Below are 16,933 nucleotides of genomic sequence, written 5' to 3' on the forward strand. Positions count from 1 at the left end.
CCTCCCCAGTCCTACCCTTCTTCTGATTTCTTGACTATTGTCTCCATTTTGGTTAATGACTCTGCCAAGATATTGATAATCCTTAAAATTAGAAATATAGAATGATTAAGATGGGGGGAAAGGAACTACAGAAATATCGGTTTGATGGCTCCGGCAGAGTGGTCCAGCTGTGCTCCTTTTGCTAAGGAATGCTGTCTTCATGAAAGGGCTCTTGTGAAAGGAGAATGAGGACTTACCCCACACAGAGAGAGATGCTGTCATCAGGGTTTTTGAAAGAAAGCTGCAAGTTTACATTTTGGAGGAAATTTTGAGGAAATTGTCAGGGAGCTGTAGGATTAAACTCAGCCTGGATATATGTAAATAAACCATATATCACGAAAATGTCAGAAAACTCCAGTAACCTGTTCTAGCATATGCAGCCTAAAGTGTTTTCACGTATTTCAAATCTAATCAAGAGGACCAAAATCTCAGAAGAGATGCAGGCGCATCAAGAGCACTCAAATGAAGTCATCTCAACTCTCTCTTCTATCTAATTCACACAAAAGTGTGTGTGTGTGTGTTCAACTTACCTCCCGCCTAATTTAGAGACTGAGTGCTCCATTTGAAGGTATCCCCCACAATCTAACTAAATCACACAGATAACAGCAAATGCTCTTTATCCTTCAATAAAGCTTTTGATCCTTTTATGTGCTATTTGTCAAAGACCCCCCCCATCTTTGCTTCTGGGTTCCACCCCCAACCCCCCATGGGCAATTGTTCCCAGGCAGACACTACCCGTGCCTCTCCTTACCAAGGCTGAGTTATAGTCAACAACAACCCTGTAAGGTAGGTAGACTGCCACCACCCCTTAAGAGCAAGAGCTGTTATTGCACTCCTTGCCCTGGATCCTTTAGCCAAACCTAAAATAATACTCAGTAGTCAGTAGCGTGGTAGTCAAGGAACTGGATTCAGAGCCAAAGTCCAAAGTAGCACACACCAAGTAATATGAGATAATTTATTAAATATATAAAAGTGCATATAAAAAGAGCAGCATACAAATCCTTTTAAGCCCAAACACCCTTATCAGGGCTAGGCAGAGTCAACACTTATAAAACACAGTGAGAGGTTCACATAGACAAAACATAAGAAAACTTACTAACCTAAGCTAATACTCACTTTAGAAAGTATAAGAACCTGGTATCTTTTGGTTCTGTATACCAGAAAACATCCCATAGGTGAATCAAGATGGAAAAGGACAGGAACAGCTAACTGAACCTTTCTTTTTATGGGGTTCTGCCTGCCAACAGCAAGAGGGCCAATTAGCCAATCCTGACACCTCTTGATGGCGGAATAAGTTCATAGCAAGGGCAGGACTACTAATTTATGACAACTCAGGCCTCCTGACCTTGGTACCAGGCAGATGGATAAGGTTCAGCTGCCTCCCTTTAGAATAACAGCTGACTGGTATAAGACACCCTAATTTTTCTCAGCACAGAGCATTCCAGGAACCTATGCAAAATATCCCCCATAATTCTTTCTGGTTGAACCATTTTCCTTTGGTCACCCGTAGATCAACTTTAGCTATTCTTGACAGTATTGTTCTTTGCAACGTGGAGCATGCCCTTCCATAACTAGAATGATCATCTGCCTTAGGTTTTTTTGTTTTCTAAAGGATAATTGCTACTGATTCACAAACAATGCTTCCCCATATGCACACATTATTGAGAATTGGTTGTTGAACTTGTGGCTTTTAGCCCTGGATCAGTGTTAGCATAACTAAAACATGTTGAGCTACACAAAAGAAATAACATCCTAACCTTGAGGCCTTACAGCATCTTCTAAACCACCCCCAAGTCATTTTAAACATTATTTTATTTTTAGCAAAGCCCATCTAGTCATTCTCATCTGAGATAAATATGTGTTATACCACCTTTTAAAAGGAACTCAGTTGCTGAGCTCCAAAGTGTTTCAGAGGAAAGTGATTCAAAGCAGGTGAAGCAGTGATGAGGCTCCTCATTGCACATCAGAAATACAAATGTAGAGCAAGTGGCTCTTACTTGTCTAACAGATTGGGAGGGGGTATTTGAAAGATGGCAAAGAAACTGAAGCCCTTTGTAAGATGGGGGATACTTGGCTCAGCAATACCACATGTGAGAAGGATCTTGGGATTGTTGCTGATCAGAAATTGACTATGAGCCAACAGTGAGATGTGGCTGCAAAAAAGGCAAATCCTATATTAGGCTGCATTCCCTGAACACGTTCAATCTCACCTGATCTCGGAAGCTAAGCAGGGTCAGGCCTGGTTAGTAGTTGGTGGGGAGACCACCTGGGAATACCGGGTGCCATAGGCTTAGAGGAAGGCAATGGTAAACCACCTCTGAATACCTCTTACCGTGAAAACCCGATGAATATATCCAAAAAAAGATTCATAGGGTCGCCATAAGTCATAATCGACTTGAAGGATATAATAAAATCAAACAGTAGTATAGTTTCCAAATCATGTGAAGTATTAATTCCCCTCTATTTGGTACTGGGCACTGCACTTCAAAAAGGATGCAGACAAACTGGAACAAGTTCAGAGGAGGGCAATGGGGATGATCAGGGGACTGGAAACAAAGCCCTTTGAGGAGAGACTGAAAGAACTGGGCATGTTTAGCCTGGAGAAGAGAAGACTGAGGGGAGATATCATAGCACTCTTCAAGTACACGAAAGGCTGCCACACAGAGGAGGGCCAGGATCTCTTCTCAATCTTTCCAGAGTGCAGGATACAAAATAATAGGCTCAAGTTGCAGGAAGGCAGATTTTGACTGGACATCAGGAAAAACTTCCTGTTAGAGCCATACGACAATGGAACCAATGACCTAGAGAGGTAGTGGGCTCTTCAGCACTGGAGGCATTCAAGAGGCAGCTGGACAGCCATCTGTCGGGAATGCTTTGATTTGGATTCCTGCATTGAGCAGGGGGTTGGACTTGATGGCCTTATAGGCCCCTTCCAACTCTACTATTCTATGATTGTATGAGTTCAGTCACAACAGAAAAACAAGAAAGCTGTCTAGCCTAGCCTATACTTACACACTGGTAGACAGTTGCACAGCTCCCCTCTCCTCAGAGAGAGGAACAGTCAGGATAGCTGATGCAAAATGGAACCTCAGCAGGCAACATCAAGTAGGCATGATGCGACCCAGGAGAGGAACGAAAGCTAAGGTTTGAGCCCCATACTTAGGGCAGACTCCCCAGCAACAGGCCAGATCCAATTAACCAATCAGGAAACTTGTTCATGGATTAAGGGCCCATCAATCACCGGCCAAATGGAACATCCTCCCTAAAACTATAACTATAACATATTTTGAATCAGAATTCAAACATATCCAATCAACAAATCATACCACGCGGGCAGGTGAGGAACTGAACTATTCTGGCATGGATGCAATCTTGAATACTGCATCCAGTTCTGGTCTCTGCACTTCAAGAAGGAACAGGTTCAGAGAAGGGCAACAAAGATGATCAGGGGACTGGAAACAAAGCCCTATGAGGAGAGACTGAAAGAACTGGGCATGTTTAGCCTTGAGAAGACTGAGGGGAGATATGATAGCACTCTTCAAGTACATGAAAGGTTGTCACACAGAGGAGGGCCGGGATCTCTTCTCAATCGTCCCAGAGTGCAGGACACGGAATAATGGGCTTAATTTGCAGGAAGCCAGATTTCAGCTGAACATCAGGACAAACTTCCCAACTGTTAGAGCAGTATGATAATGGAACCAATTACCTAGGGAGGTGCTGGACTCTTCAACACTGGACGCCTTCAAGAGGCAGCTGGACAACCATCTGCTGGGGATGCTTTAAGCTGGATTCCTGCATTGAGCAGGGGGTTGGGCTCAATGGCCTTATAGGCCCCTTCCAGCTCTAAGATTCTATGATTCTGAGAGTGAGAATAGCAAGGCACATTTCGAGGACTTTGTTTTAACAGGCTTATTGCAGGTCAAAGTAATTTCTGCAGCACCAAAGAACAGCCCCTATGTATGAAGCAGAGGAGGAGGTGGGACCAACAAAAGTAAATAGAAAAATGACGTTCTTGAAATGAATGTGAGGCTGTTTATAATGAGCCCCAGCTGGACAACAGAGGTGATGTTTGGCGTGGTGGGAGATCATTCCTGAAATGAAACGACTTCAAAAGGCAAACTGCACCAGCATGCTGAAGGGGAAACACTAAAGGGCACATTTTCCCTTTGAGGGCATACCCTTCAGGGGTCTCCACAAGGATGCTACAATTTTGGATCTTGTTTATGGTCCCAGCCTGTATCATGCTATGTTGCTTGGTGGGAGAGTGTGGAAGGGAAGGAAACTGCCCATTGTGTGGGGTGAGAGCTTACAATAATGGACGCTACAAGGCCCATCTGGGTGAAAGGCATGGTGTGAATGTCTGAACTACAGTTGGTTACAGATGGGGTGGGGTCCCTGGATGTTGGAAGGCCGGGTCTCTTATCCAAACTATTGGATACAAGTCCAAACATGGCAATGTTGTGTGTGCTAATGTTCTAGTTTTGTGTTGGAATTATTCTTTATTAAAATTAATTAGCTTATTTTTGATTGCTTTATACAGTCTTAAATGTATTGGTTTTTTTGAATTTATTAATAAAATGATTATACCTAATAATTTTTAGTATCTTTTTTATTATTCTGCTATTTATTCTTCATTTGTTATGTTGTGATCCACTTTGGGCATAATTTTGTGGAAAGGAAAGCATTAGCACCATAAAGACCAGCGTGGTTGATCGAGTATCTAATGGGAATCAAGCTGTAATAGAGTAATACATGTAAAAACATTAAGGCCAAGGGGATGTGGCTATTGCAGAGATTATGCAGTCATTTTCATATCAAAGGAGCTACATTCCTAAGACAAGTATGTGGGTATCATTACTGCTGTGCTACACAATAATTGTAAAAAATGAATATTTTTATCAAATGTCATATTTACTTTTTTGTTGTCAGGTGCTCCTTTGTATTCAGATCAGGCCTGAATATAATAATGTGGCATTTTGGGATGAAAATGCAGCCCAGAAGCCCAGCACTGGAAGTCAAGATAGAGAAGACCTGCACAGCTACCATGTATTTCCCCTTCGTGCTCAGGTAGGTAGGCACAAAGGAGACCCAAACACTGCAGAAGACCAGCATGCTGAAGGTGATCAGCTTGGCTTCATTGAAGGGCCCAGGCAGCTTCCTGGCAAGGAAAGCCACCGTAAAGCAGATGGCAGCCAGGAAGCCCATGAAGCCAAGGGCAGCATAAAACATGGCAACGGACCCTTCATTGCATTGCAGGATGATCTCTTCAGGTTGGGAGTGCATATCAGAATCTGGAAATGGGGGAGAGATCCCCAACCAGATGGTGCAGATGACAACCTGGACACTGGAGCAGGAAATGACAATAGAGTTAGCCAGATTCTTCCCCAGCCATCTCCTCACCCTGTTCCCTGGCTTTGTGGCCAGGAAGGCCAGCACCACAGTGATGGTTTTTGCCAACACAGAAGAGACAGCAACGGAGAAGATGATGCTGAAGGCCGTTTGTCGGAGAAGGCACGTTGCTTCCCTTGGCCGGCCGATGAGCAGGAAGGAGGACAAAAAGGAGAGCAGGAGGGAGATGAGGAGGGTGAAGGAGAGGTCTCGGTTGTTGGCTTTGACTATTGGAGTTTCCATGTATTTAATGAAGATTCTTAAAACAATGCCTGTGGTTAAGGAGAAGAAGAGAGCCAAGGAAACCAGGAGGATCCCCAAAGAGTCTTCATAGTGCAAGAAGGTGGTAATCTTGGGGATACATTGATCTCTGTCCTTGTTGGGATGCTGATCTTCTGGACATTTGGTGCAATGCTTTGCATCTGGAAAGAACAAGAGTAATATCTAACGTACATCCATCTGTATGAGTTTTTACTTACATAAAGAAATACCAAAATGGCTGACACATATATATATATTAAAAAACTAACTATATCCAATATAAATCAATACAATTAGTAAAATCATCACATATGACCAAGGTGATCAAGAATTGGTATTACTAATATTACAGTTTAGGGAAAACCTGGGGAATAGGAATGTCTTCAGTTATTGGTGAAAACACCCCATAGTTCATGATCACATGATTTATTTATTTATTTATTTATTTATTGGATTTCTTAGTCGCCCATCTGGCTGGCTAACCAGTCACTCTGGGAGACGTACAAAATTTGAATGGTGTATGCCTGCAGTGCAGACATATCCTAAGTCTTCAGCAATACGAACACTAGCATTAAACATTTCAATTGACAGATAGTATGAAGGGCTGGATTAATATATTATTCACCGTGTTTTACTAACATCATCATGCTTTACTAAAATTGGGGCTCAAGCGTATTTATGAAAAAAAGTAGTGCCTTTTCCCTTCACCAGCAGCAGGGCTATTCCACATCTCAGTAGGAAAACTCCCAAGCACGCAAGCAAGCAGCAGCTGTCTTAGTGGCAGCAGCATTGCTAACTGGAACATATTTTATTTAGGCACAGATATTTTCTTTATACCAGTTTTTCTACATAAACCCTTGCGTTCACCTGGGCAAAGGTTTACCTGTAATTAAAATAAAGCTTCAAACCATAAATCTCACACATACCATTACAGATTACATTTAAGGTCCCGTTTCATTTGACCAAAAAAAATTTTTTTTTAAAGATTTGCAAGGGGTTGCTTAAAAATGAGGCCTCAGCTGCTCTTTGCTTTTTAAAGTGCAAAAACTAATCCTGACAGTTGTGCTTCTTAAAACACCAAAGAACTGTTTGATGATCTGAACAGGGAGAGTATTCCACATGATGGGCAGCACAATGGAAATTGTCCTCTGTTGTACAACGTCAAGCAACTAGAAGCAATTGTTCGTCCCTTTTTTTTTTTTTAAGTGTTTTTGCTTAGTTTTTTGGCAATAGATGTGTCGGTCTAATCAATATGCTTGGTATGGCTTAATTTTGAAATGAGACATATAGGGCCATTGTTGTCTAAAAATCATACTTGGGCCTTCTTACAAGAAAGTTCTTCCCCTGTCCTTAGATGCCCAGAGAAACATTGATTTTTTTTTAAAAAAAGAAGTCAGCAGCACTCCGCACATCGAATGGTGCCGTTTCCTAAATAACTGCTGTACCAGTCCTTTTATGATGGAAACAGCAAGATCAAAAATTCCAGCCCTGTAATGTCAAAATGTTACCTGCTGCCATTGCTTATTGGGACTAAGTTATATGAAACATTTGTTCCTGAAAATATAATCACATTGATGGAGGTCATGATGCCTCTTGAAGCTTGATTAACACTTTTTTGCATTAGTGGTTTCAATTTTTCAGTTTAGAGGACTTTCTCCCACTCTATGTAGGCTTCAAAATGTCATGGAATGTGACTAAGCAAGAACGCACGCGTGCACACGGAAAATGCACAGGTTGTTGAAGTGGGGTGCATTTTACATGTTAATCATATTCACACATCACTGGCAATGCTAAATTTCCTTCTTAAAAAGCTCCGGATATCTGAGTGAACCTTTGCCCTCTGCCCTAAAAATGTTCCTTTCTGCTGGAGTCACCCACCTTCCTGAGTGGAGATGGTCCCTTCTGCGCAGAGAATGCAGTCATAGCAGCAAAGTGGCTTTCCTTCCTGAAGCACCGTAACGAATCCAGGCTGGCAGCTTTCCACACATCTGGAAGAAGGCAAAGTCTAAGTATAAAGATAAGAAATGTGTTAGAACTAGTTGGTCTATGGAAATGAGGCACAGGGTATGGAATGGGACCTCTAGCCATGGGTTCAACTTGAAGCTTGCAACTAAGCTTAAGTCTGTGAAACTGAAACAACTGCATGTTAGCTTGAAGTCCAGGTGATGTCTGAAACCAGAGCTTGGAAGATTACTTTTAAAAAGTAATAAATTACAGTTACAGTTACATGGCCCCAAAAAGTAGTAATTACAGTTACAATTACAACCGCTGTAAAAGTAATTGATTACTTTACTTTTTCTCAAAAGTAATCAGTACAGTTACATTTCAGTTACTTTAAAAAAAAAAAAACGCCTACAAGGTGCTGGCCTTGGCTGCTGCACATCTAAGTAGCCTAAAACAACATTAAAAATAAACACACACATACAGACGTAGTAGAATAATTATTTTTATCCATGATAGCAATGGTGGTCTCTCCACTGGTGAGGGAGGTGGGGAGGGAGGCAGAGGCCACCACTCAAATCTTTGCACGTCAAACCAAGTGCCGCCACCCCCACCCCCACTGAGCCAGCAAGCGTAATCTCTCTCACTTAACCACCTCCCAGACCCTGCCCTACCATCAGCTAAGGGACATTCACTCAAGCAAACATTTTCCCCTGAGATGCAAAAAAGTTAAAATACTGCAAATGCAGCACAGTAGCCAGAGAGGGTGGTGGAGGCCACGTTGTGTGCCAAGTGCAAACACAGTATACTCTGTCTCTGTCTCACTCTCACTCACTCACTCTCACTCTCTCTCACTCTCTCTCTCTCTCACTCACTCAAGTACGTTGTCATCTTTCACCTCCACAGTTCTTTATCTCCATTCTGCTGCTGCCCCCTTCTCCTCCTTTATCCGTGTTTTTGCTCTCCGGCTCCTTTTCCCCTCCACTCCATTTTTTAAAACAATTGTTTTCTCTATTCCACTCTGTCTCACCGCCCACCTCCTCCCTTGTCGCCTCCTACCCACCCACAGACTATGATGATAATGAAAGTTAAAGAGGAAAGCATAAAAGCAGGACTACAGCTGAATGTCAAGAAGACTAAAATAATGACAACAGAAGATTTATGTAACTTTAAAGTTGACCATGAGGACATTGAACTTGTCAAGGATTATCAATACCTCGGCACAATCATTAACCAAAATGGAGACAATAGCCAAGAAATCCGAAGAAGGCTAGGACTGGGGAGGGCAGCTGTGAGAGAACTAGAAAAGGTCCTCAAATGGTATCACTGAACACTAAAGGCAGGATCATTCAGACCATGGTATTCTCGATCTTTATGTATGGATGTGAAAGTTGGACAGTGAAAAAAATGGATAAGAGAAAAATCAACTCCTTTGAAATGTGGTGTTGGAGGAGAGCTTTGCGGATACCATGGACTGCGAAAAAGACAAATAATTGGGTGTTAGAACAAATTAAACCAGAACAGTAGAAGCTAAAATGATGAAACTGAGGTTATCATACTTTGGACACATAATGAGAAGACCTGATTCACTAGAAAAGACAATAATGCTACCCTTCTGAGTAGAAAAAGAGGAAGGCCAAACAAGAGATGGATTGATTCCATAAAGGAAGCCACAGACCTGAACTTACAAGATCTGAACAGGGTGGTTCATGACAGATGCTCTTGGAGGTCCACACTAAATAGCATGGAGGCAATAGAGGTTAAAAAAATCAACTAAAATTTAAGAGGCTTGACAAAATCCTGCACCAAAATAAGCATTGGGCTAGGAAAGATTGTATTCCATCTCAAAAGGTTATTCTCCAAAGGAAATTGGAGTTTTAGGAATAGACATTACTAAACAACTTGGGGGGAGGGGAAGGCATTCTCCTGAAGGTGTGTGGATGTATATAATTTGGGATGGCCCAAAGCATATTCCTCATTTTCTCCATATTTTGGCCGCTAGTACCATAGATATGGAAACTTCACAATGTCTTGCACCTAAGAAAACCACTGAGCCAGACATGATTTAATGCCATTTCATAGAGGGGAGTCTCCTGCATGTGCGATTTTGGAATGGCCCAAGCATACTGTGGGTGCTGGAGGCGCTCTGGCTCTGATGTAAGGAGCTGTGTACAGTATGTATGCATATAGAGCAAATGTGTGAGTTTTGACTGGTGAAAATTATTGTGGGTTTCAAAGGGGAAAGTCCTCCACTCAAGGGGGGTTACTATATGGAGTAGACCACAGCTTATCTGGGGATTGAATGAGTTCACTGCATACGTTTCTGGTGCAAGGAACTGATAGCTGACAGGATGAATTGCTGGAGATTTTAAAAAAGAGATACATGAAATATCCACAATAACTGATTGTCACTTTATTCCACATCAAAAAGCTTCATAGCAAGAGTCTCCAACCCTTATGGGCCCAGAGGTAGGGTTGCCATATTGCCCGGATAGCCGGGTTTTGCCCGGATTCTATGCATGCCACCCAGCGCCCGGCTAGCCCCTTACGTGGCCCAGATTCCCAGCTTTAATTTTTAAAAAAATTAAGTTTCTAGGTGGTCCGGTTCTCGAGATATACATAAAAACGTCAGCCGCCCCCCCGACTGTTAAATCTTTCTTTAAACAGTACTGTACCATATTATAGCACTTCGTAGCTTTAACCCCACCCGTTCAGGATTGCAGCCAATCAGTGAAGCCAGGGTTCTGTTTCACTTTGACTGACCTGAGGCAATGTCTAGATTAGAAAACCTAACTGCTGCAATGCCTTTGCATAGGGACTGATAGGCAGACGTGCCGGCAGGGTAGTAGCTGAGAGGTGTGTGTGCACACACGGCTCCTTCCCTTTGGCGGCAAAGCAGCCTCATTTTTTCTCCAGGCCTGGAAAAAAGCACGACCATTGCATGAGGGCAGCAGGCAGAGGCTGCTGAATTACACAGAGGAGGAGGGTGAGTCTGCCCTAGCCTAGGTGGACATTGGGCTGGCTCACTCCTGGCAGTGGCTATTTGTTTAACATTAAGTGTCAGCCAAATACTTTTAAAATCAACCAGTGATATTCCTGGTTTGCTTTTTGTTATTGCTGTTGTTGTTGATGATGATTTTATTACACATTTAAAGTCTGTTCACCTCCCCCCCCTTTATTTGTATTTATTTTATATTTCCCCAATATCTTCCCCTGGCTGTTTTTATGTACTTTAAATATTTTAGTAATTTTAGTAATAAGAGCAAGAATTTATAATTATTATTTTAATTAAAACAAGATGCTTATCAGTACTTTGATGAGGACCCGATATTTATTTTCTTTCTGAGGCCAGGACTGGGTCTTTCATGATGCTTGGGGTGGAGGGGGGGGCAGGGAGTAGGAGCGTAGTTGGAAAGACAGACATCCTGGCACTGGTAATCAAATTAGCAAGGTATGTGTGGGGTTGTTGCATACTTCCAGGCCCAATTTCATTTTGAGTATGGAGGTGGAACCTGTGTAGATGTAGTTGATCAAAGGGAGAAGAAATTTTGAGGTAAGCAAAGCTCTGCTTTTATAAAACCTAAGAAACATACAGTACTTTGAATGTCTGAGTGCCTGCACCAGTGGAATACTGGAGGAACTTGTAAAACTTGCTGCAACAGTATTTAGAACTGAGCGTGTGGTGTGAAAGACTCATTTTCCTAACATTTTGGCTTTTTTTTTCTCCACCCACCACATCTTTGAAATATATCGTATATGGTAAACCATACTGCTGCCCTGACTTACTTTATGTTTGTTGCTATTTTGTGTTTTTATTATGTTTTTATATTGATTGTGTATTTTTATTGTTTTTATTATATTTGTAAGCTGTGCTGAGCTCTATTTTTAACAGCAGAAGGGCAGGATATAAATCCTCTTAATCAATCAATAAATACTCCATAGTGTTGGAAACTAGAGTCTAGGCATTTAAGGCTGAAAATGTTGCTTTTAAAAAAAAGATTTCTCACATCTTTCCCCAGTTTTTGGTGGTAATTCCTAGGCACAAAAACAAAACAACTGGACAATCCAAATATTAATATGCAAATAATATGCATAATATGCAAATAATTTGCCTAATATGCAAATAATTTACATAATTAGCAAATTAGCCTGCCCGGATTTGTGGAACTGGAATATGGCAACCCTACCCAGAGGCACATTTAGAGAAACTGCATTAGACACCATACAATGCCACTTTCCCAGAAGAAAATCAGTAACAGGCAAAGCAACTACATGCACTCCAAAACAAAACGGAGATTATAGCCAATCCTCCCCCAAAAGCTCATTTTTTAAAGGTATATGCAGGCCTTGGCAGGCACTTGAGGGGGAGCTGAGGGTGCTACCAGATTAGGGACTGCAGCTTTGAAAAGTATCAGCTGGTGGATGGCTGGAGCTGATCACCAGTGGTCAGAGGCGGAGAATGCCTTTTTTAAAACTGTGCAGATGCCATACTTTGTGCAAGCAGCAGCTTGGTAAGTGCACAGGACCAGAAAGAACTGTGCAAGCGGGGGCGGGGGGCTGCAGGATGAGTGGGAGATGGCAGCATAAATGGGCTGGAAAGGGTAACACACACGCATCGTCACCTCCATTCTGCTACTGCTGCCTTCTACTCCTTTATACTTGCTGGTCTGGCTCTCGACTTCCTCCCTCGTGCCTCCTAACACAGAGCACGAGGGAAGGAACAGACGCTGCGCAGAAGCCCAGCTTGAGGCACATGTCTTTTGTGCACCAGTCAGAGGATCATAGAATCATAGAAAAGTAGAGTTGGAAGGGACCTATAAGGCCATCCAGTCCAACCCCCTGCCCAATGCAGGAATCCAAATCAAATCAGTCTGCTCTGTGATGCCTCATTCATCCATGCAAGTCATCGCTAGACCTGGGCATGCAAATCCAGTAAGGTAGTGGCAAATTCAGAAGTGCAGGGTCCCTTGATGATAGTCGCAGCCACACGCCCTCCCCCAATTTTTCTTTTGCTGCTGGGTTGAGAATGTGATCCTTGCTAATGCCTTCTCCCACAACAACGAACATCCCTGGGAGCCAATCAGCATGACAGGGGTGAGTGTTAGCCACTGAAGAGAGTCCTCTCAGTAGCTCACTCACCTCCTTTCACTCTGATTGGTTCCAATCAGCAGCAAAGGTCAAGGAAGCATGTTAGAAGGTTCTTCTCAGTGGCTAAGACATTCCCATTTCATGTTGATTGGCTCACAGGATGCTGGAGACATAGGGACCCTGCTGGGACCATGCTCCCAAAAAAGCAAAGGGTCTAAGACCCCTCAAGACCCCGGAGAACTACACCCCTGAGCATGCAACAAAGAGGTTATGGCATTTTAAGCTGTAATCAAACCACGTTAAGTGATCTTGAACATGCAACACACACACACCCAGAAATACCCCAGAGTGCACAGGTAATTAGAAAATAAGAGTTCTTGTATGCTGTCTGGCCAAGATTCTCAAAAAGTGGGGCTAGCCTGGAAAATATTGCACACAAAGCTGCTCACCTAATATTTTAGAGTTTTGGACACAACAGATCAACTTTTGTTTCATTCTGTTCCCTAGTACAGTAGGGAAATTTAACTCATTCTTCCAGCATCCAAAGTACTAAATATATTGCAATTCCACTGCAAAACAAAAGTTTTTTTTTAGGGGGGAGGGTTTAATGGGAATTGAAGATTTCAGCAGCAACTCTCCAAAAATTAAATTTCCATTATGCACGCACTTGCACAGAGCATGCAATCCTACACACACTTACCAGGGAGTAAGCGCCATTCAACCCAGTGGGACATACTGTTGAGAACGGCACTGTTAAGCCTCCAAGTTACTTTCCTGAAAGCCCTTTTGGGCTGTTAAATACCTCAAGGAGATGGTGGGTAAATGGAAGAAGCCAGGTGCTCCAGCCCCAGCTCCTTCATTCCTCAAGGCAATGAGGGTCTGCCCCAGTCCTCAACTCAGCCCAGGGAAGGAGGAGCACCACCTCCACCACCTGGGCGATTCCCTTTGTTAAGTGGCCCATCGCAGGAGCCGAGATGGCTTTGAAGGAGCCCTGCTCGGAAGGGACGCGCCGGAGAAACTTCATTCCCCGCCGCCCCGCCTTGCAAGAAGAGGCAGGAGAAAGAGGAAGCACTCTTCCCGGCGGAGGCTCAAACTTGGCAGCCCCAAGGAGCTCAGCGAGGGTGACACACACCTGGATGCGGAGCCCCTGGCCGCCTCACCTGGCACAGCCCACGTCCCCGGCCGGGAAGCACAGCGGGGCGAGGCTGGCGTCTGGCTGGAGACTCACCAGCTGTCTCCTCCTCCTGCTGCTGCTGCAAACCAGCTGGGATGGCTTTTGCTCCGCGTGCGCCTCGCTTCTGCGCCTGCCACCGCTTTCTCGCACGCCTCTGCCGAGCCAAGCCGCCCAGACTTCCCCTGCTCCCCCCTCGGTAACGTCAAAGGTAACGCGGGAAGCGTTACCTTTCCTGCTAAAAAGTAGGGAAATTGCTAGTCATTCTATTACTAGCAAATTGTAATAAAGTTACCCTCTCGTTACGCAAAAAAGGAGTGAATTACAAGTAACTCATTAAAAATAACGAGTTATTTCCAAGCTCCGCCTGAAACATAGCATGTTATATGGTAATACAGGACTTTATTGACACCTATAATGAATCAAGTTCTTATAATCAATATCCTGGGCCTTTTCTGTTATGGCACACCACATTTGTCCTTGTAAAATATCATGGAATTCTAATGAATACATACTTTTGCAGGAACCCTCCACTATAGAAATGCCTTTCATACATAGGTGAGTAGCAGAGCTGACGAAAGACCTCTGTCTGAAGTCTGAAAGAACTGCTGAATATTGGAGTTGATAGACATTTGACATAGAGCAGACTGGGAAATAACAATGAAATGAAAGACCTGATTTCTCCCACCTGGCTGGGCCATTTGGGCCAGAAAATGGCATCTTGATAGATGGTGAACTTTAGATCTGGGGATCCATGTCTGTATAAACTCCCAAACTTCACTCTATGGACCGAGTAATTGGGAAACAGCACCCAGTTCACAATGTCCAAGTCTGCTGCCAGCTCCCCATTCTCATCCAAATACACTCCATCCACGGAAGAATTGTAAAACTGGGAGTTTCCCATAAAAGATTGGAGCTAAAATGACAGAGAAAAGACCAGTATTTAGAATAGGGGAAGCCAAACTGAATATCCAATAATGCCCATTATTATTATTATTATTATTATTATTATTATTATTATTATTCCCTTGATCATTCTGGTTGCCCTTTTCTGAGCCTTTTCTAGTTCCACAATATCCTTTTTGAGGTCAGGTGACCAGAACTGTACAGAGTATTCCAAATGCAGCTGCACCATAGATTTATACAATGACATTATGTTATCAGCAGGTTTATTTTCAATACCTTTTCTAATGCTCCCTAGCATGGAATTAGCCTTTTTCATAGCTGCTGCACACTGGGTCAACATCTCCATCGAGACATCTCCTACAATCCCAAGGTCTCTTTCCTGGCCAGCCACCGCCAGTTCTGACTCCATGAACATATATGTGAAATCAAGATATTTTTGCCCCAATATGCATAACTTTACACTTGTTTACATTGACTGCATTTGCCATTTTACTGCCTGTTCACTCAGTTTGGAGAGGTCCTTTTGGACCGTTTTTGTTTTAACAACCCTGAACAATATTGTATCATCAGCAAACCTGGCCACTTCACAGCTCACTCCTAACTCTAGACCATTTATAAACATGTTAAAAACACAGGTCCCAATACTGATCCTTGGGGGACACCACTTTCTAGAGCCCTTTGGAAGGCTTACTCCTAGTGGGCCACTGCTGGCTGGGGTGGGGGAAGACCAGTGATGGAGATGCTACCAGAGTGACTGTGTCCTCCAAGGCTTGGCCTGGCTTTTCTCTCAGGTAGAAAGCTAGGGCAGTCACTTTGCTTAGGAAAAATTGGGCATTTTTAAAGGGCAGCATATTGCCAGTTACAGGTCATGTGCAGTGCAATCCTAACCATGTCTACTCAAATGTAAGCTCCATTAAGCCTGGAGGAGGGAGAAAGATTCCCCAGTGTAGCTAGCTAGGTCCCAAAGTCAGACTTTTGACACAAAGGCTTAGAGAGATCCTGCACAAGGCCATCTCCACTGCCCAAAGGGCTTACTCCAAATCAGCCACTGCAAGCAAATGCTACATTCCACATTTTCTCAGATTCCAATTCCAAGACAATGTTTCTGGAATTGTACGATCCACTGTCATGTTCAGGAGAGATTACTGTTATGGGAAAGGAAATACCTGCCATGGCTTTAGCCTTTGAAATTCCAGCCTGTCAATCACCCTCCTCTTAGATCTAGATGAATATGCAGCATCTAAAGCACGGGCCACAGCTTGGACAGTGCAGTAAATCATGTAACTGTCTAGTAGAGAGTGGATCCATTCTAGATCTCCTTGGGGCAGCATCTCCAGGTCCACTCTCTCTCTGCATCTTGTCCAGCCTTTCACAGACAATGCATGCTTTGAATATAAACAAGTAAAAGCTTTCTCTGCAAACTCTTTGATAGCAAAAAAAAAGGGTACAAAATCATCATAGTTCAGCATTTTATTTGTCTCAATAAAGAAGGAAAAAATCCCATGGACGTGTCGGAAAGTTATGCCACTGTACATTAAATCCAAGGAAAGGTCCCACAGAGCTGTTGTGACCCAAACTGTCCCTTCAATGGGCTTTAAAACCTTGTCGCATATTGTTTGTATAAGGAATATTCCTACTGCAATATAAATAGGCTCTGCGTAGTAAACAAATACATGGACTTGTTGCCACTTGTCATATGGAAAATGATTGATTGTCATGTCTTCTGAATCCAGTACTGGGATGCTATGTGAGAAGGCAACACAAACACCACTCCTGAGGAGCAGAGGCGTCAAGGTCTTCACGAACCTCTCTCCGTTGTCAGTGTCTGGAGCAAGGAGACCAACAAATGTCCATCTGAAGTGCAGGAGCAGCTTGACAATCCCTGGGTACTGGGCTTCTTCATTGGGGACCATCCGGTAGAAGAAAGGGAACTGGGTCTTATCGCTCAGAACATGAGAGACAAAAGCATAACTGACCTGGCAAGGAAAACGTTTGTGATTTGTGGTGATCTCTTTAGGAGCATGGCTCAAACATTTGTTACCCCAGTAGGATGAATAAAGACTGGAAGGTGTGATGTAGGAGGGAGGTCCCATTTGGGACGGAGGAGACGCTGACTTCTGTTCACATTTTAATGAAAAA

The 16,933-nt window shown here is 43.2% G+C and overlaps 1 protein-coding gene across 1 annotated transcript; it reads right to left on the reverse strand.

The window, feature by feature from the left end:
- Positions 1–1,017: 1,017 nt before the first annotated feature.
- On the reverse strand, positions 1,018–16,707 carry LOC133381663 (vomeronasal type-2 receptor 26-like). Its single transcript, XM_061621023.1, has 3 exons — positions 15,961–16,707; positions 7,567–7,693; positions 1,018–5,849 (listed from the first exon to the last, which is right to left on the reverse strand). The coding sequence occupies exons 1-3, from the start codon at positions 16,705–16,707 to the stop codon at positions 4,951–4,953; spliced, it is 1,773 nt and encodes a 590-aa protein (XP_061477007.1). The 3' UTR covers positions 1,018–4,950.
- Between the last annotated feature and the right edge of the window lie 226 nt (positions 16,708–16,933).

The sequence above is a fragment of the Rhineura floridana genome, chromosome 3 (assembly GCF_030035675.1).
Source record: "Rhineura floridana isolate rRhiFlo1 chromosome 3, rRhiFlo1.hap2, whole genome shotgun sequence".
NCBI classification, from domain to species: domain Eukaryota; kingdom Metazoa; phylum Chordata; class Lepidosauria; order Squamata; family Rhineuridae; genus Rhineura; species Rhineura floridana.